Consider the following 21,379-nt stretch of genomic DNA (forward strand, 5'->3'; position numbering starts at 1 on the left):
TGATTCTCTTTCCCAAAGCATGACCAGGTCTGACCCTTTATTTCTTACCACTTTATTCCCTTTAATGACCTGGTATCACAACAATGAACATTTTCTTCATATTTTCATATAAAAAAAAGATATAAGAGAATATGTCATTATGAAGTCTGCTATTTCCATCACGTTCCACAGCATCTATTGTTGACATCTGAGTTTGGACTCATTTTACGAATATTAAGAAACAAACATGAAATACAGTATAATGTGATGTTATACAGCTGCCAAGTTGATCAGAGTGGCGTCTCAACATCATATTGCAAATGTTTATAAATGAGGTTAACTTTGTCAAAAAGGGTCTGATTTGAAGTCATCAGAGGGTGCTTAGCAAGCACTGGTCCTCCTAGCATCTTTGAGCTGAAGATAAGGGAATTATGGACGAGCAGAAAACAGATCACATTCAATGTCATGTTGGAAAATAACCCAAAGGTCTTTGTTGTTTCTCACCTTCATCACTGCAGCCAGGGCCCATGCAAGGCTCAAAATCCTGGGTATGTGGGCAGGGCACACTGAGGTCTAGCTGGGCTTTGAGCATCCTCTGTCTCATCCTTTTTCCTTTCTCACAGGTAGAGGAACTGCAGGCGGACCAGGGGGACCAGTTGGAATAGATGCAGGTTTCAGGCGTGTCATCTACAAAGGAGGTAAGATTATATGATTTATTGTAGAAACATCACAACCAGACTTTTTCTGCAGACTAGCACCAGAAACATATTGTTATCAGTTCGGATATAATTTAAAATGTATAAATTTTAAAATTCTTAACACCTAATACATGAAATCTGAAGTATTTGCATTTAATGGACTGCTGTAATATAATAGGTCTCGAGTGTATAACCAGAAATACTCCCATTTTAAAATGATAGATAATCAGAGCTTTAAAATGAGATTCCTTTTTTTCTTTTACTTAATATTATGAGTTAACTCAATTGAGAACACATTCTCATTTGCAATGATAAGCACTTATGCAGCAGGGTACCGACTGGGGCAATTTGATGCAAGTACATTGTTCAAGGATACAACGGCAGTGTCCACATGGGATTTAAACATCCAAACCCTATGCCACTGCTGCACAAATCTTGTTAGTCTTTAAACCTCATTAAAGCAAACCTCTGAAATTCCTTCCTGTTTCAGAATATGTTTATTTTTACAGACTGGTTTCTCAAGCCCAGTTTATTTCCCCGTCTTGCACTGACATTTCAAATGCTATAAAAATCCCCACCTTCTTCTTTTTCTTCTTGGGCAAGGTCTGCTACAATATCATCTACATTATCAGGTACAATGTTACACTGTTCTCCCTGTGGATAGAAAATGCAAAATGATTTATCATGGAAAGGTTTTGATAATCTAGTCAAGACCACATATGGATCACAAAAGAAAGATGTGAGTTTTTGTGTTTGTGTCGCAGTGTGCCTTGCAATGAACTGGTGTCCCATCCAAGTTGTATCTCGCCTTATGCCTGTTACTTGCTGAGTTAGGATCCTCCAGCGTCTCCAGCGACCTTCTACTGGATAAAGTTAAATGGATGGATAAAATGGTTACAATTTCAATAATTTTCAAAGAGATTCTATTCATATATGGCTAACCAATTATTAAGGAAAGTCCCGTGAAACATGTAATTTAATTCTCCTATCCCAACTCTCCACTCCATTGCAAACATTTCTTTATTACTATAAAGTAAATGTGGCATCATCAACATTAATGCTGCTTTGTACTAATAAATGCAGTGACAGAGTTCAAACAATAAAAGAGCATGAGAATTACAGAGACATACAGTACTATAGCTTGATCATGCCGAGTCACCTGTAAAGAGAGAGTATCTCAAAGGCATGGCAAGCTGGATGAAGTTTACCTTTCTTGCAATTCTCTCAATAACTACTCTGGCAACTGGAGTAATAGGGCCTCCCTCTGGATCGTAAAATGGACTCTGCGGGTGGTCAAGGCTGGTCAGTGGTCGGATTTTCTCTTGAGGAATTGTTGGTTTGTTGGGCGACTGAAATTATCAGTACAGAACAGAAAGCAAAAGTCAAACATAATCAGAGTATTTCCTTTATCGCTGGGTTCTATATCTGTGACGCCAGCTGGTAAGAACTACTTCATTTGATCTCAATATGCATAATTTATTGACTGTGTAATAACTTTTTATGAGTGATTTATATCATTATCCCCTGTTGTTTTTGTATTGGTTCACCCTTAACCTTTCACAGATGTAGTTTAAAAAGCTAATATTTTAAAAAGCTGTGTTTATGCAATGACGCATAAGAAGCTATTTAAACTAATACGTACAGTATTGTCTTCTAAAAATCCCTGTACTGTACGTAGGAAAGGTAAAGTTAATCTATTTATATTATCTTAGGGCCTCTGCTTAGTGGAAAAAAAAACAGATTCTGTAGTAAAAAAAACATCTACATTTATTTAAGTATATTATACTAAATACAGCATACTGTATTTGTTTTAAGCCATTTTCATTTTAAGCCAATACAAAGTGTACAAAGTTCTGAAGGTTGGCCATTTGAAATGTAAAGATAAAGTAGAGCATTCCTGTTCAAAAGAATCAACAGGAAAAGACCATTCACAGGGGATGATGTCTTATTTTCAAAAATATCTACAGTAGTATATATTTAAAATAAAAATAGGTGTGAGCACATTCAGGGACCTTCAGGGAATCAGCCCAGATCAGCTCTACGTTTTGACAAATGGAAGTTTGGAGGATGTGATTAATGATGATACAAAACTGTTTAAACAGACTTGGTGTTTGGAATGTCCCTCTCCCATTAATTTCAGCTGGGAAGTAGCTGTGCTAATGCCTCTCGGTGCTGTGTAGTGGAATCATTCATCTACACTGAAAAAACATCCTACAGGCAGAATGTCTGGATGTTTGGAAGCTCAGCATGTTTCAAGCTTATACAATACTACCCCTTGGTGTTCTTATTACTCAGCCTTACCAATACACCAGCTGCATTTGGTTACCACATGAAGTGGCTATTGGCATTCTAGAGCTGTTCAATTCTGAGTTATTCTTGTATCACAGTGTGCTCAAATACAAGCTTAATGAGAAAGTTGCCAGAAACGTGAGGAAGTCATGCCATGGGAGAAAGGTATTATTTTTCTTGCAATTTTGCATGGGAATTTACATTTTTTATATATATATACCGTACTCACGTACAGTACACGTACCCATGCGCCTTGCATTTTTGTAAATAATCCACACTTTGAGAGAAATTTGTGTTTAACACGAATGCCCAACAGATTTTTAGTCTTTTTCAAGCATCTAACCTGTGCTGTCCTACTCTTTAAAACAAATCAGGCCAGCTTATGGAATACCCAAGTAACAACATCAATACCAAAGATAATGATGTATTTTGCAGACATGCTTCTCAATATTATATTTTTTTAATTTCAATGAAAAACAGAAGATAATCCAATGCAAAAACATTTTACCATATATGATATGTAACAATAATTATATATTGACTTGCTGTATTTTCCCTTAATTAAATTATAATCAGTCCTGTTATAGTAGCACCAAAATAGATGTTGGGGGGGACTTAATAAATTGAAAAACATAGTGCAACTCATTGTTACCAAAATGTATTGTTGCTTCCTTTCTGTTCACTGTTTACCTCATAAGTAACTCCGTCATCTGTGCCAGCGTCCCAAGGAATCAGGTCCTGAATTACTTTCTGAACCCAGCCACACTCCTTTGTACAGAGGTCTTCAGCTGAGAGTCCTACATTCCAGTCCGGGCTGGGTCCCAGCATTGTGAGGAAGGACATCAGGTGTCGTGTTCTATCTACCGAGAACTCAGCAGAGGGCGCCGCTCTCCTGTAAATCACATTGCAGTTTAGATGATTATGTGTTATATGTTATCTTTTCCCTTAAACCAGTTTCAGAAATCAAACTTGTTACAGATGCAATAGCACTCACATGGTTTTCAGAGATGGCAAAAAATGTCTCTCAAACCTTTAAACATAGGGACATGTCCAGACATACTGTAGAGTTAGTGCTTAATTTGTAAACGACAAGGTGCCAGAGTTCAGTGTAAACAGGAGAGAATGGATATTCATGAGACAAAAGAGAATTTTACACCACCTTTTTGTATAACATACACACAAGATACCTTTAAAAACATGATTTAAAGGTAATTTAATACCACAATCATACTTCTATTAGGCCTTCTCTATTTCCAAAACATTTCCACTGTTGTCAGGTGTGAGAATCTGACTGTATGATCTCCCACTAGTTTATAGTGTTTAGGTACTGTAGTTGAAGTGTTCTGCTGCAGTAGAAAAGAGAGTCTTTTAGAGTAGCTGAGATCACTGATGCTCATGGAGAGACACTGCAAAATTCTTGTCTCTTTCATTATTTACACTAAACCATGATTTAAACATATTTTTTGTACAAAACAGCACTGGCACAGGTAAACACAACCAAGGCATTTTTAATTCAAAGTAGTAGCCTCATCTAACTTTATCCCATATGAATCCTCTTCAATTACTAAAAATTAAACTGTGATTAGAGTTTCCATAGTGTGGACAATTTGAAATTGCAGTCTTAAAATGGTGAACTCTTTCACAAAGTAAGCACAGCAAACCACAAAATCATTAACAAAGAGTATGTATGTGGACTCCAAAATGATTTCTATTCATGTAACCATATTGCTTGAGTTACACAAATAAAACAACGTAGGGCAACAGTGCTTCAAGTTAAGATTAAATGAACCTTAAATAACTGCAAAATCAAGCATGGAAGAACACCAGAGAGCTTCATGGGAATGTAGAGTGCATTAGTCTCATTGTTTATCACAGTGTAGTAGAGAATGGCAAGAAAATATACTTCATCAAAGCACCAAATTCAATAGAGCAAATTAGACTGATTTACAGCTGAGTACACACTACTATTGTGCATTATTCAATCTGTTATAATTGGCTTCTGTACAGAATTTGAGTCAGATAAGCTTTTTTGCCATTTTGTCTGTTATTCTGCTTCATTAAATGTTTTCTTGGCCGTTTTTTTCATCTTAGATACTGTGAAACTTACAAATAATTGGTTAATTTTGAATGTGGTGGTTAATATCTGCTTCCTCACAGAGCCGGTGGTTCAATGTTCAACCTTGCATGGTTCAATTCCCTGGGTTATATTTGTGTTGGTTTCATCCAGGAGCTCTAGTTTTCTCCTACAGCACAAAGATATACTGGAAGGTTAATTTGCCTCTCAGAATAATCTGGCGCAATATTTGTTCCATGCTGGCATAGCCTCCAGCTTCCCTGTGACCATGTACTGGATAAAATGCATGGATGGATGATTTTTGTGTGTGTATGTACAGTATACTGTACCTACAGTATTTTAACAGACTATTTTCATTTTTACTCAAGCCTATAAAACCCCTCTCCTAAGGTTTCAGTTGCCACTTACTGTACTTAATACAAGGAATTAAAGTTCACAACATCTCTTTGAAAGCCAGGTCAGGCACAAAGAAGCACAGTGATTATATATCAAAGTTCAGCAAGTACACAGCAGAAATGGAAAAGGCTTAACAAGGTGCAGTGCTAACAGCAACATCTCGGCATCTTTATCATAACCTTTTCAAAGGCATACTAAATTTCTTCTGCTGTCTTACTCATTTGAAACATGAATAGTCATAGACTTTTTTTAACTTGTATTTCAGGCTCAGCAAACAAAACATTTTTAAGAGCATTAGAAGGAATTCTGTGCTATGACTTTCTAAAGTACTTGCTGGAAATACAGTAGTATTTTTTTATGCACATAGCTTTAAAAGTGTCATCAATGTAATTATGTGACATACCGTGTTGTTGTTCCCAGGGCATTTTCCATATGATCACAAAGTGGTAACCATGTAAACGGTTTTCATGCTTTATAATACAGTATCGTGTTTCATTATTTTGTCCAGCTACTACTTTTTCACACCATAAATCAGCTTAAGAGAGATGCAGTTTATCTTGTAGGTGTCTATTCTGTTTGAAACCAGATCTTGTCAGACAAATATCTGGTTGTGCACATTTAGTGGTTATGTGGTTAGGGTAAAAACACTTTACCTAGGAGCAGTATTTTTCAGAATACATTCACCCAGGTGACAAGCTATAAAATCAAGACTGTAATAAAACCCAAACATGCCACATTGTGATACCTCAAGATTAAATGTTTTTTAGTCTGGTAGATAAAAATGTCATTTTAAATTTGTCAGTTTCCTAAAGATTGAATTAGAAAATTAGTAGTTTTTAGAATAATTAACAGCTTCTTGCAATGGTTACAATGGTTGAAGAAAGGCATAAAAAGTACTGCATGCTCTTATTTTAGCACTCTTTTGCATAAATGGTAAAAATAACATTGGAGACACCATATCTGATAACCTGAAGAAGGTAAGACACAGCACTGAATGTAAATCCCCGAAGCATATTTACTGTAGATACCATTTAGTGTAGCCAGTCAGCTTGCCCTGTGTGTGCGCTTTTCAGTTCCCCATTATACACTTTTCTATTTTTTTTAACATATTATCCTTCAAATACTGTCATCACACCATCTGACACAATGATGTACTTTCTTTTTTGTGCAAACTATTGAACAGAAATGACCAGAACTATTATGCTTCTATTACCAGGAAAAAGCCACATCATTAAGCGTAAATGCAGCCTGTTTTTTATTGAATGAGCTTTACCTTGGCAACTTGCTTTGAAGACCCCAACCGTAGTAAAATTCTCTAAATGTATCACTTAAATGTATATAAATCCACGTTCAAAAAACGGACCCGAGTATTAACATTTCCCAAAGTAATGTGCTAGATGCATTAACGCACAACATGAGATCCGATAATTGAATATTAGTGAAGTATGTACGTAAAACATATACAGTAATATATTCATACATTAAGTCAGGAACAGTTTATCCAGTCTTCCATTTTACGGTGCTATCTTTGTGCTCTGCTTCTTCTTTTCCTGCTATAAATGGAATTTATTTAACTATGAACTAAACTAAAAGCTGTAGGCGGAACTGTTAAAAAATGTACTGTATTTGCTTATTATCACACACATGTCAGTGGGACAGTGACTGCTAGTCATTTAAACATCCCCTCATATTGCTAGTCTTTTTCATCCTCTAGACGCAGGGTTGAGGTCAGTGCATGCAATACATTTATTTTCTATAAATGCCTCCCTATTCAAAAACATTACCATGGTGCAGAGTGGATGTCCTCCTGGTGGGAAGAAAAAAGTACCCCCATTGCTTTACAAATCATTTAAGAAGAGGTTCTCCACTGGAAGGAAAATATTGGAAATACCCATAAGAAGATAATGTGGAGAAACAGTAAGACGTAGAAGGCTACTACACCGTCTCCACGGCAACGGGTAACTGCAAATGCCCTTGACTCTGTGAAGTACCAGAGTCACAAACCTGTGAAAATGTTTTCTTCTACCATAACGCAAAAGGTTACTGCTTTGACATCTGGTTTGATAGATAGGCATCCTTACCAATTATAAGGTGTCTTTATATTGCCCAATGTGGCAGCTGAAGATAAAATTAAGACCACACTGATTTACAGTGTACAGAAAAGTTTGTTCACTCAATGGGGGGAAAATAAACGTATTTCTGTACAAATATTAGCAGCCCACGTAAGACATGATTACTAGAGCTGCAAGACCTATGAATGATCTTTTACGATTAAAAAAAAAACATTTACTGAAGGCATAATTTTGCCAATATTCATTTTTTCATGGTCACACTTTTATATTATGCTAAATTTAATCTGTTATTCAACAGAGCATTCTGAGGGTGTGGCTACTTCTTAAACTATCAAGGACTATTATCACATGAAAAAAGCAGTTATCTTACAACTACAGAAAGGTTAGTAACAGGTGCCTTAAGTAGTTGAGTTTCGTTAATACAGTCTAGCCCTATAAATATCCCACTGTAATGTCATGTCTTGTAACTCTCAGTTTTAACCCAGGCCCAGCTGGCAGCTGCTGTGTTGTGATAGATATGACCTCCCTCAGGATAATATTTTGGTAGTTGTTTGTTTCTGATCATCAAAAAGTAATACAGCTGGCAGTAGAAACAACCTACAGCCTAATCCCCCCTTGATGATAAGTAAAAGAAAAAGACAAAAAACCAAGGAAAAGAAATCACTCTGCCAAATGTGATTGAGATCTGAAAGCAAGACTTAAGGCTAGTTTCAGATCCTATCCTGACAAAGGAATGGCAGATTTCAAACAAAAGGTCTCTGTAGCCAAGTTAACTCTTTGGGGACTTTTGCTACTGCTGTTTGGCTTCCATATAAACCTTCCCTTTGCTTGTTTTTGTCAAAAACTATACAGTAATTTACAGGGTGTCTGAATATGATTTTCTCAGTTTATGTACTGTTACTTCTTTTCAGAGCAGCCCAGATACTGTTATCTTCAGACTCCATAATGTCACTACTCTGTCTTGAGCTCAAAGGTGAAATGTGACTAAAAAACAATCACGTTCCTTGATAGCTCTGGCATGGCTCTGTAGTGGAGATATGTAGAAAATACTCATATATAACCAGTAGCACTGATAAGGGTATTATCTTTCCTATAACTGATCTTAAATACTATCAAAATGTATCATTGCATTCTGTATCTATTAGTGATCATTGTTTTTTCTCCAAAGATAAAAGATTCATTTTAAGTATCACAAAATCACAGTCATGAAATAGGAAGTCTCATACTGTAGTTTCAATGAAAACATTAACTGAGTTATGAGTTATGTAATTGAACGAATGTCTGTCTAAGATTGCATGAGAAACCCTAATAGTAATAAGGCAAAACTCTTGATAAAGAAGTAGGTTTTAAATGACCTTGTTAGCATGGGAGAGCCTTTGTGTTTTATGCATTTTAAAGGACTTTCAAATATCAAACAGCTTCATTAAAGTTTCTAAAATGTCAAGGGACGAATTACTTTCTTGCTGATGAATTATGGAAATATTATTGTATGCCCAGTTCTTACATTCACCCTTAATCCTAGGAGATTTAAGCTAGTTTTATTGAACTTATATAAAAAAAACAAGATAATGACTACGTTTTTGTAAATATTATTTAATTATTATTCTCAGTTCATTTAAAGTTTCTTGCTTTAATTGGAAATACATTTGTAAAATAGGTCATCCCGATGACTTAATTCTATATATTGTGTAGGAAGTGTGACGAAACATCACTTAACTAAATTTCATACCCCCCTCAGGAAACTCATAATGCCTGTTTGCCCTAATTAAACACACAAAATAGGCACCCTCCTTCTGCAAAAAATAATAATCAATACATACTGTAAGTAAAAAACAAAAAAGAAAACTGTTACAGAGAACATGAATGATAGACCATGACATTGGCTATTTGCTATAATGTTCCAAAAGTAAAAGTATGCATAGAATTTACCTAGGATTGTAACTGTCATACTCATCAGTTTAAAATCACAGTATATAACTTGATTAAGCCACTTACAGTAATTAGGGGAGATGTTTGATTGTCTTTGTTACAGTACAATATGATTGACGATGTTTGTTTTATAAAGTACACATCTGCTGTCATAGTAGCAGAAGTACAGTTACTGTAACATTTTAACTCTAGTAGCAGAGTATTTAAATAAGAGACAACATGATTGCTAGTGAAACAAAGAGGAGAGTTAAAGAGAACAAATATTTTCATAAACTATTTGTGTTTGTACTGTATATTTTAAGGGAAAGGATTTCTTTATCCTTGGCCACGTTTTCACAAAGTCCTGCTAGAATTTTTCTTTTAAATGTGATTTACCATAAAATAACCACACATGTTAATGGTAGAGCACTTTTGTAAAACTTGAAAATGAATATGAGTGTATTTTAGTTGGTTGGCAGGTTGTTCTTTTTTTGCAATACTTAGATAAAGCACCTATGAAACATGTTGCCTTGCATGTGTCAGTTTCATGAAAATAATTAAAATTAATAAAGTAGCAAAATTTGCTCAGCTTAAATCTATACTGTATATGTAACACGGCTGCTTTTGCATCATCAGAAGTTGTGTTGCCTCATTCTGAATTGTACACAATGACAGCAACATGGTGCTATGCATACTTTGAAACTTTTGTGTCTCTTTTGTGATGTAAATTGAAGGTTGTACATGCTTCCATGTATGTGGTAGTTTCATTGTGGTTTGAATGGGCTCATAATTGTCAATTCATTATAACCCCAAAATCTAAAAATATTCTACAATAAAATCTAAAAACAGTGTTACAGTTCCCCTTTAAGGTACTTGTTTAAGAACTAATACTGTATTTCCAGTTTGCATATACTATTTATATGCATGTTGATATATGCAGTAACTACTGTAAATTAACATTAATACAAATTATTTGTCTCCCCTAATGAAGGGAAAATAATGTCAGCCACTCCCATTAATATGGAGTCCATGCCCTTAAAGAGCTCTTTGGAAAAGTAATTTTATTTCATTGATTAAAATCACAGCAAATACAACTAATGTGTTTAGACCTATTGGTCTTCTTCATAATAAGGACAAAGAACAATTGAGAACAAATGGCAGCCCACCTGTCTCTGGCTTAATTATTATTAAATATCTCTGGCTTTATTAAAGGAGACTTCTTGTATACAGTTCTCCTGGTATCCCATGTTAAAAAAGTAGGCACTTTTGCAGTGATGGCATCTGCGTTGTTAGAAAAATACAAATCTGGAAAATACATTTAAAGAAATTGTATTGTGGTTTTGGAGCCCTGTATTGCTCTATTTAAGTTGTCTTAAACAATGGTCAGATGCCATTCAAGAGATCTGGACAAGCCCCATAATAACTGAGGATGCTTAGAATGTTTTGTGGTTGTAACAGACTTGGGGACAGTGGTCCACTACAGGACTTGGCAAAGACGAGCTGGTGGAGGGTTTGGAGCAAGGAATGTTGGGAAGGAAAGTCTCCCTATGGAGGAGGGTGCAGACCTGAACTTTCAGTGTAAATTCCAATACTTGATGTACTGTGTTATCCAGTAGGCAGTGGTCCGATACTGACTTTTTCCTACTTACACATTCAGAGGTTGCCAGGCAGGCCATTGTGCTTTTGCTTTGATGACCGTCAAAACGTCATCACCCTGCAAACAACAAGAGCAAAGTTTTATCTACTGCAAACTGGTAAGGAACTTCCTGTAAATTAAGCATTTGCACAAAATCAGATATCATTACAGCATTTTGAAAGAGGAAAGAAGGCTTAAGTTCAGCAAAGTCTGTGAAAGAGAGAAGTTAAAAAGGAACCAAGACAGCATTGGCAATTACAATAGTAAGAGCATTACAATAGGAGTACAATAGTAATGCTTCATAAAGTATACATAATTTTCATAACAGCTTTTGGCACTTATACCTGCGAAGTCAATGAGTTTGGAAAGGGTCCTAGTACAAGTCATATCACAGTTCTTGTTAATGGAAAGCAATAAAAATAGTCATTCTATCTCCTGGATGACCAGAACAAAGAACAACAGCTGTGTGAAATTCAGATTTAGCCTCTCTGTAAACTTCTGTATATACTGTATATATATATAAAAAAATGTATTGTTAATATTTGTAAAAAAAAGCTTAGGGTTTTGTTCACTAATACATTAAAATGACATTTTACGTTGCTATTCAATGGATTACAGACTTTGCAAAAAAAATAAAATTAATAGTACAGCTTCATTGGTAGCTGAATGTGATATACTGTACTGTTTAAACTACATGTGATCATGTCTTACATGATCTCTTGCCATTCTGCAAAAGGTTAGTCCTATTTTTCTTAGGTGAAAATTTGTTTTAGTCTTAAAATACTAATTTTACAGTCACATTAAATACTGTGACACATGACAAGATATTTGCCTAATAATTCATGGAATATTTGTTAGACTTCACAGCATGAAGTACAAGTCTCCTGTAGTTAGACTTTCAAGTAAGCTGCTTAAACATATGACAAAGCTTAAGATTCGTATTTCAAAATATTAGATCCAGAATAGAGATATGTTGGTACATATGTTTCCTGAGTCAGAGTAAGATCATTTTAACTGAATATATTAATACAGTAGCTCAATATTTATTCATAACCTTGAAACTCTCAACTGACAGTTTATATAGAAAAGACAACATACAGTAGGTTTTCATCAGAATTTCTGAATTAGAAATGTGATAAAATATATGAAAATTAGCAGGGAAAATTAAATAATGTAACTGAACAGAATACAATATTTCTAAATATTTCTATACAAAGATCCAAGCCTATAAAAATGGTATAAATGTTGTAAATTTAATCTGCATGATTTTCAGTCGTCTGATAGTTCCACAAAGTTTCAGAAAGATTATAGAAGCCCTGGGAAATCCGCTGATTGTCACTATACTACAGTATTAAAAAAGACAGAACAGAGGCATAATGTTCAATACCATATTACCATGGGAAAGTCAGAGTTATCCAAAGATTTAAGATAAAGATTATCAATTATCACCAACTCTAATGACAGCTATTAAAATAAGATTTGACTGTTTTGACTGTTGGGGTCCACTATCAAGGAATTCAAGGATATAAGATTGATCTCAAATGCGTGATTAAAAAAGTGGTTTGGATGGGAGGAGAATTCACAACCAGGGGCAAAAGCTAAGATTTTTTTTTTTAACTCTGGCATTATTTGAGATTGACCTCATGAATCTGGTGTCTGTGGCAAAGTTCCATATGAACACAAACTGCAGATTTTGCTTAATGCAATTAGAATCTCCATACTTCAATCTGTTGGAAGAGTAGTGGTGTGAATTCAAGAATGCAGCTTGCATGTGCAAGTCACATAATCTAAAGGAGCTGGAGAAGTGCTGCATGGACTGCGAGGTGCATGGACCTATTAAAAAGGTTCTGGAAGCTCATTCTCTTTTATAAATGCCAAAGAAGAATCAATGAAATACTGATTGCTACGGATTAAATAGTTTTGGCATGCAGTAGTGTATATTTGGAAAGAATAATATTTTAGACAGATAAGTTTTTGCAATAGTCAGTATTAAGCTTCTTAAGTCCTGCAGATGTTCCAGTTTATATTTACTGTATTTATGCAACAAACATGCTTCAGCCAATTTTGTTATGTTGTATGAAGGCTATAGGTTTGGTGGCATATTCATTACATAATATAACATTTTCTGGGGGCTGATGAGCCTTCAGTGGAACATTTACAGAAGGAAAACAGAGCAACTGTCTCTGCTGGCAAGGAAAGTCAGAGAAATGTGCTATTGGCACCCAAAAACCCCATAAACCAGTATCGGCCAAACACAGAAAACTGTATCCTGAAAAAGTAGCAGCAAAAGCCCTGTAAAAGCATGTCTCAACAACACTAGCTACATCTATTGCCCATCTTCCACTGCACATTGGCCGTTTCTATTTAAGGGTCTTAACATGTCTAGAAAGCTATTCTGCACATCCATTTCCTATTTAGGCTACAATGCCATTTTGTAAATCACTTGTAATTGCCGTATCCCACATGCTATCCTTTAACTTGTGGTGTCCTCCTTCCCCAGCGATTGGTAAACAATACCCAATGCAGTTTGTAATTTCTAGATACAGTATCTGCTACGTTTTGCTGTCTATATATCGATGTTGTAACCATATTAAAACAACATATATGTGCTTAGATTGAGCTTTTTTATTTTTTATCCCAATGAAATAAAAATCCAAGTGGTAGCATTTGAGTATGAAACAGTTTTTCGTGCTAAAGTTACTAACAATACTAGATTTATACAGCATGTGGCACTGCAAATTAAAGCTCACTTACAATGAACTGGCATCTGAATGAGGGCATTTGAAAACATCCCAATGCAAAATAAAGGTTCTCAATTAATATGCAATCTAGTTCACTGCCTCCCAAATACTTTTACACTAATCAAAACAATTTGTAATATCTAGGAACATAGTGCATTTCTCCTTCTATTTAAAATACAATGTCCATATCAAACTAGCATAACCCATCTAAAACAGAATTGTGTGCATATGTTACCATTTTGATTTTCTTATATTTTGTATCGTATATTGTATATAAACAAATATTTACATCTGCTGCAGTCTCCTTGCCAGAAAAGAGATGGGAAACAATTTGTATTTCATAAGCCAAAACAGGGAAAGAATTTTAAGCATATTACAGTTTAGTAATTCTTAACACTTTAGCTACCCAACTCAAAATTTGGCATCTGCCCTTACAGCATACCCCCAATAACTAACATGAACCTTTGGCATGTATAGGTTATCAACTAGTGGAAGAATGATGCTTCCTTCTTTACTCCTGAATATCCAGTCAAAATGCGGGCCAGACTAAATGTATTCATCACCAGCACAGCGTGGTCATCACACCTCAATAATATTTGTTAAGGCCTGCCAAATATGTATTTAGGATGAACTTAAAAGAAATTGAATGATAAAGTACTCCAAATGTACTTCATACAAGGACTAATGACAAAATTTTGATTAGAGAAGCATATCTGTTTTTTTAATTTTTGAATAGTGAGCCCCTGGAAGTCAACACTTTTAGCAGAAAATAAAAGAACAAATAAAACCCTTATTTAAAAAAAAAAAGTTTAGAATCTTAGGGTGTGCTTGCCTTTGAGTACTATATCAATGCACTATAGATTATTATGCTTGGAGATAGAACCAGTCATTCAATATGCGCACCATTCAGGGTGACATAATAATTTTGTCTAATAACTTTTTGCTATTGTTTTTCAACAAAACCTAGATTATTTGCTACATAATACAATCCAGGTCCTTTGAACAATCCATCGGATCAGTTTACACAGCAAGTCTTTGACATTAAAGAATGGCAACCACTCTTTTTATTAAAGCCACTCCAACATATACAATACATAATTTTTCATTAGCTACAATCTGCTGTACATGGGACATATTTACCAATTAAAAGTGGGTTTGATGTTTTTCTATATCTGAAAGGTATGGTCCTTTAAGGACATAAGTCTTACTCTTGACACGTTCTTTGTGATTTAGTGTTTTTTCAGGGCTGTAAATGCCAACTGTAAAATAAAACACCAGGAAATCAACTTGATGGAGTATGCAACTTTAGAGACCAGACGCGACTATAAAGCTCCTAAAGGAACTCGCGTACATACTGTAGAACGAGGCAAGAATTTACATTCTCCAATATTACAGTGCATCGTGTTGAAGACACATGTCCTTTGGATATTGTACAAGCATATGTCAACTGAATGCTCAATATTTTTACTCAAAGCCAAAACGTGTAAAACGGTATACTAAAACCACAAGATATTTAAGGAAAAATGAGCTTTTTAAGAATTTGTATTCTGTATGCGTTTGCACGAAAGGTTGTGTAACTAATAATTTTCACATGTCAAGAGCTGAAAAACAGTGTTCAACTGAGAAGGAATAGGCCTATATGGAGCACTTAATGTTTCCATTTAAAAATCCATTTAAAATTTTATTTAACCAGAAACAATTAATCTTGAAAACAAGACTCTCACAGATACCTGCCCACACCTTCAAATGCCAACGTCACCAATTCATATTTTTGGGAGAAAACTAAGCAACAGGTACAAATATTTTTTGTACAATATTGGAACGAGTTTGAAATTTTCATAATTGTCATTTTTACTTCACATACTGTACACAGTGAATAAAAATATAAAATCTTCCCCCACATTCCATTTTCAGAAATAATATAAACTCATAATTTTCATAAATGTTTCACTTGAACATTCTATAAAGCAGTAGGCTTCTTGTTGATTCATTTTGCAACAGTTTAAAATTAACAGATTTACCATAAAGTCCTTAGGAAATAGCTAGAACAGTGGCTGTACCTGTACAGTATTAGTTAAGGATCAAAAAATATTTTTTGATGCATAATATTTTCTGACTGTGAAGAGCATGATCTAATTTAAATGGAAAGAAATCAAGACTGATCTTGCCAACAATATCCTTGAGGAGACACTCAATGACTGTTTCCTCTATCAGTCCTTTCCATGTGATGAAAAAAATCACCAGTGCAGATGAAGAGGTGAAGGGCACCAGTTTTTCTGCCTACTTCTCTTTAATCACTGAAACAGGTTGACATTTCTTGTTTTGATCCACCGTGATCCTTTGCTTTTGTACCAGAAGAGCAAATCAAGGACTGCAGAATGAAAATAGCCTTTTGGCGTTGATTCTTATATGTTTAATAAGAAATTAATTATATAAAGGTTGGACATAGAACTTCTAGTCTGTTGGGTTCATACCGGTGGTAGAAAAAATATACTCATTCTTAATAAAAGGTTTATTTATAGATACATACAGTATTTAAGCAGAGGTATAATCAGATAGCAAAAGTTAAAAGTGCCAGCCATAATGTTTTGATCCACACTCATCCACTTAAAAGTAAGGAGTATACACTTCACTCCTCTTTTAAAAAAAAACATCAATTCATATTTGTGTGCAACTGCACTCAGGGGCATAAAATACAACTTCCAAACCTAAATAAGAGAGACTAAAATAAACACAAGCATGAGTCACATTACTTAGAGAAATTTGAGTCTTTGAGTTTTCACACTCATTATCAGAAGAAAGTGGGAAGCGTATATTAACAAAATGCTGCAATCTGCTTGTTTCACAGAACATCCAATATAGCTACTATGTCATGGGACCTATCGCCAACATCTTCTGCTCCCCACTGACATGTACTCTGCATATTGAGATTGAGCTCCTATTCTTTACCTTTTAAAACTAATAACCAACCACCAAGGATTAAGACTTGGAAATTAAATACTTTCTAAACCTGTGAGCACTGAATGAAAAACCCGTCTCAGCCTTTTTTCCACAGAGTAAAATGATGCATCTTTCCAACTGAGATTCCATGTAATTATTCGAGGGAGCTTTAGTTTTATAATAAATACAAAATAACTACTAATGATACAAAGCAATCAACGATTATCATTTCAAACTGGAATCTTCCTAAACTGTAGGCAAGAAGAAGGACAGCAAAGTTTCCATTCACTTGATGAGTGAAGTCACTGCTTTACCCAGGCATTGCATTGTGAAGAACATTAGCTTGTTACAGGGACAGTGTTGTAAAATTAGTCACAAGGAAAACAGTGTGCATGCCTTTCAGCAATGAGTGTAACCAGAGGTTTACAGAAAATATTTAGACGTACAGTATATTAAAGTACAATATTTTTTCAGAAATTCATTTAAAGAAGTACTTACACTCAAGTCTAGAAAACAAAAATGACTTAAGTAATGTAACAAAGTATTTCACACTCCACCATTGTTCCATACTCTTAAGTGCCTTTTGAAAATTGTTACTTGGTACTTCAAGTGATTGCATGATGTGATACAGTGATACAGACATACAGTAGGTTAAGGGCTTGCTGATCATGTGAAGCATAAGAAAAGTATACAATATTGTTATAAAATACAAGATTAAGTATGGAAGTACAAGTATGATACTTGTAATGCATTTGTAACTTTTAGCCTCAACATGTTATGTTCTTCTTACTTACTCTGTGTTATTGCTTGTTGTTTTTCAAGTTGCTTTGCTCCTTTCTTCAATATTACCAAAATGACAATGAGACAGATGCGCGCAGTTTCACAAGCAGCACCATTCTTGTAATAGAAATGTTTACTGTATATTATGTGACTGTTCCTATTAGTTATTTCAAGAGAATTAATTAATGATTTACATAATATGTAATGTTCAGCTCATTTATGGTATCACACTTACCACTTCCATTAAAGAATGGTAATTACCAGAACATGTTCAAGCAGGGAGCTGCGTCGGCATGCATAGGCTGCAAAGGAACAAGTAAAGGTTTAATCCATGCTGAAAAGAGAAGAGAAGAAACACATTTTGGCTGTGGAGCCTTCTTCGGGTGTCACACCAGAAGAAGGCTCCATAGCCAAAACGTTGTGTTTCCTTTTTACTCTTTTCAGCATGGATTAAACCTTTACTTGTTCCATTAGCAGAATATTGTCTTCTGAGTTTTTGACATGATGTCATCATATACATTTTATTTCAATTTAGGACATCCGAGATTTTAGACAACTACAGCAGAATTCAAGTTTGCATTTATAACATCAGGGACATGCCTTATTAAGGAGGCAAAACATAATGTGAAGATGTCATTTTTAAAAGTAAAAAGAAGATGAAAAGCACTGTGGTACTCAGAGCATTAAGAACTGCCAGTCCGAGAGGCATGTTTTACACTTCACAAAGCTACAGTATACACCGTGCCTTTAAAAATGCTCTGAAAATGGAAATGATCATTCCCAGTCTTCACCAGAGAAGATAAAAAGGAATTTGAAAGCTGCAGATCATCATGAAGATGGTTATTTTCACAGCCATTACAGAAGTAAGGACGGCTTCTTCTGCTGCTCTTGAAAGGAAACTACTGTATCTGCTACCTATGTTTTCTTTAAAGTGATTTAGCTATATAAATATCAATAATGTGTCTATTAAGTAACTTCCATATAGAGGTGGTGACTATTAATGATAAATTAACTGTAAATAGTCAATGCAATAATACAAATGCAGTGCTATTATTAAAATGGAAAACAGATTATATGTATATTGTGTGCATGAATGAGAAGGAGAACTGAATTCTTCAATGATTAACTATTTAAACTAAGAACATTTTATTATTGTTTAACAATAAACAACTGTTAAAACTTTTATAATCCCTGTGAACTGCTACCAAGTACTATTACTTTATTAATGCATGGAAACAAAGTTAAATAATTGTTAAAACTAACATGTTATTTTCTGGTACAAAACTAATAACTATACCCACCCTAATACCAAGGCAACTAAACAACTAACACACTGTTTCCTTTTAATTCCTTTTTTTTAAAGCATTTCCTTGTTTTTCTTTCATATTCCTTAATCGCTCCACCATGTTAGCTGTTAACAGGAACATAAACATAGAGAAACATATTTTATCAGTGGAGGTTAATCCAGTTTCCTAGCTACTAGAAGACTGACACAACAGTTACCTCTGCAACATAATGATTTTGTATCCTGGACACATGGATTTCTTTCAACTGAGTGAAGAAGACACCCCTGATAGTAATTTGTTTCTGAGCTAGGGAATAATTTACTGAAGTCTTGCTTATAGATGTACAAATCTAGAGGCTTCAATGTATAGTGCTTATGCTCTGTGCTGTGGTTTAGGTGGTAAACAGTCTTTGCACTCTTTAGCCAAGATGACAAAAGCATGTTACAATCAATCTCCTTTCCCTTGTGGCAATTTTTAAATATCTTGGTTTATCATGTCTCCTCGGCAACCAGCTCCTCTCAAGATGATATCTCTAGGCTTTCAAAAATAGGTAAAATATCACACATTACGTCTAACAGTAGTTCATTCCCAACACAAAATTTCCAAGAGGTATTTGTGGCGCAAAGAGAATGGTTCAAGCTAGCAATGAATGTGCCTGTAATGAAAAGGGTAAATTAAAGCCCTGTGGTGCATCATCCAATTAACCTCCAGCATTCATATTCTCTTCACTGTTCTAATGCTTAAGCCTTTACAAAGGTGAGCTCCAAAAATACGAAGATTGAAAAGTTAATCACTCATAGCATGTTTGAGTCACATGATTCCAGTAAAAAAATGATTTTGGAGAGGTGGATTGTTGGTAATAATAAGTGGCTAAATGGCTGTTGTTGGTTAAATTTGTACATAGCGGTGCAGCTTAAAGGAAAAGGAGTGGGTCATGTCCTTGACATCATAGCTTTTCACACTGCCAGCAGCATTTTCTTTTACCTCCAAAACACTTTTTAAAAAATCCCAGCTATTGCTTGACCTCACACAGTGACCTCACAAGCCTGTCTGCATCCCTTGTGTGAATATCTATCCAGAAACTTTTTTTTACGTGATTGCGTGTTGACAATTGATGAATTTTACAATAGTTTGTCAGAGTGTTACTCCCCTAGGCAGACTAACAATGGCATGTGCTTCCCTAACAAGGCATTTTTTTGGTCTTTTCTGGAGCCTGCTGTCAGTCCTTTCAACATCTGGCAATCGAATGAGACAGTGTTCCTCCGATTCCATGATCCCAGTAATGTGCTTAGAGGACTGCAAACAATGTCTGATATGAAATAACAATCATGTTACCATTTGCCAGGGGATCTCAGCACTGCTACAGAAAATATTGTCTTGAAGGCAAAACTTAATAATACAGGATGAGCTGGAACCTCTTGGCAATTTATATAATGAAACAAAATGCATTCAGTTTGTGTCTGCATTTCAGAACTGGCCATTGCCATAGAGAAAGGGCTCTAAAACTAGTTATTTCTGAAGGCATGCTGTCGCTGTTTTATTTTGCAATGCCTGGAATTCAAAATATCTCCAACAACTTTAAGAATATGAATATAAATGTACCTATATCAAAATCTGAAATTGAAACAGTAACAGAAATTGTCCTGATTTTTTTAATAATTGGATCACATTTACTTTCTCCTTATATGCTAAGGCTTCCAAAGCTAGAAGTCACCTCTCATTGCTTAAGTAATGTGATGTGCACATCTACTGGGCTGAGCACCCCCATAAGTACAATTTAGGGTGTGCAACTGTGGAATTGCATTGTACAGTATGTGACAGAGAAGAGTAAAGTAAACAACCCCCTTACTGCCATCTGCTGGTCCCTTGCTAATAGATCTCTCCCGTGCAAAAAAACCTGAAGACCAAAGTCAGGCAAAACAGGTTTGTTACATAGTGTACAGTGATAGACATTTTCATCAGGCTAATGTGCCGACTATTCTATTGGATAAAGAGCAGACAAAAAGAAAAGGGAAATTATAGCATAGGAAGCCAGAACCAAAAATTACATTTATGAATCACAGAGGCTAAAGAGTTCAAGCCTAGTGTGGTGCTTTACAAAGTGAATGGATTTGTTTAAATGCAATAGCGAGTGTTCTATTATGCTTGTGCTTCTGTGGCAAAGAGAATGAAGTAATAAGCATAATTTAAACCATTTTCACAACACATGTAGGCTTCAGAAAACAAGCCAGGGTCACCCAACAGCCAATATCCAATTAGATTTGGAGAAATTCACCACTGATCTTGAGTTTCACGAGCAATGGAGAATTGTTTTGAAGGTACTGTAATACTAAGAAAAAGGTTATCAGAACCATGTTCTCCAAATACTTATTCATGTACTGTAGTATGTCACCTCTGTGAGCAGTACAATCCCAAAAAATCAGAAACATGGGGTTTTGACTTCAGCGTTTAACGAAGACGAAACATTTACAACAGCTTTTTTTACTTTTTAGTTAATGGAATTGTTGCACCCTTTGCCAATCTAAAGTGTTGTTGCATGCTTTGATAAGCAACAGGAAGACCCTCCATTTTTGTACCTTA

At 35.1% G+C, this 21,379-nt stretch overlaps 1 protein-coding gene across 1 annotated transcript in view; it reads right to left on the bottom strand.

Moving 5' to 3' along the window:
* The window catches only part of spon1b (spondin 1b), a 94,968-nt gene that overhangs the window by 9,440 nt on the left and 64,149 nt on the right, over positions 1–21,379 (bottom strand). The window contains exons 7-11 of the mRNA XM_088611090.1: positions 11,066–11,130; positions 3,657–3,858; positions 1,886–2,026; positions 1,256–1,331; positions 484–666 (exon numbers count right to left, since the gene is read on the bottom strand). Of these exons, the coding sequence (XP_088467216.1) occupies positions 484–666; positions 1,256–1,331; positions 1,886–2,026; positions 3,657–3,858; positions 11,066–11,130 (667 nt within the window). The remainder of the gene's footprint in view (positions 1–483; positions 667–1,255; positions 1,332–1,885; positions 2,027–3,656; positions 3,859–11,065; positions 11,131–21,379) is intronic.

The sequence above is a fragment of the Lepisosteus platostomus genome, chromosome 18 (genome assembly GCF_059453375.1).
Source record: "Lepisosteus platostomus isolate fLepPlt1 chromosome 18, fLepPlt1.hap1, whole genome shotgun sequence".
Taxonomy (NCBI): Eukaryota; Metazoa; Chordata; class Actinopteri; order Semionotiformes; family Lepisosteidae; genus Lepisosteus; species Lepisosteus platostomus.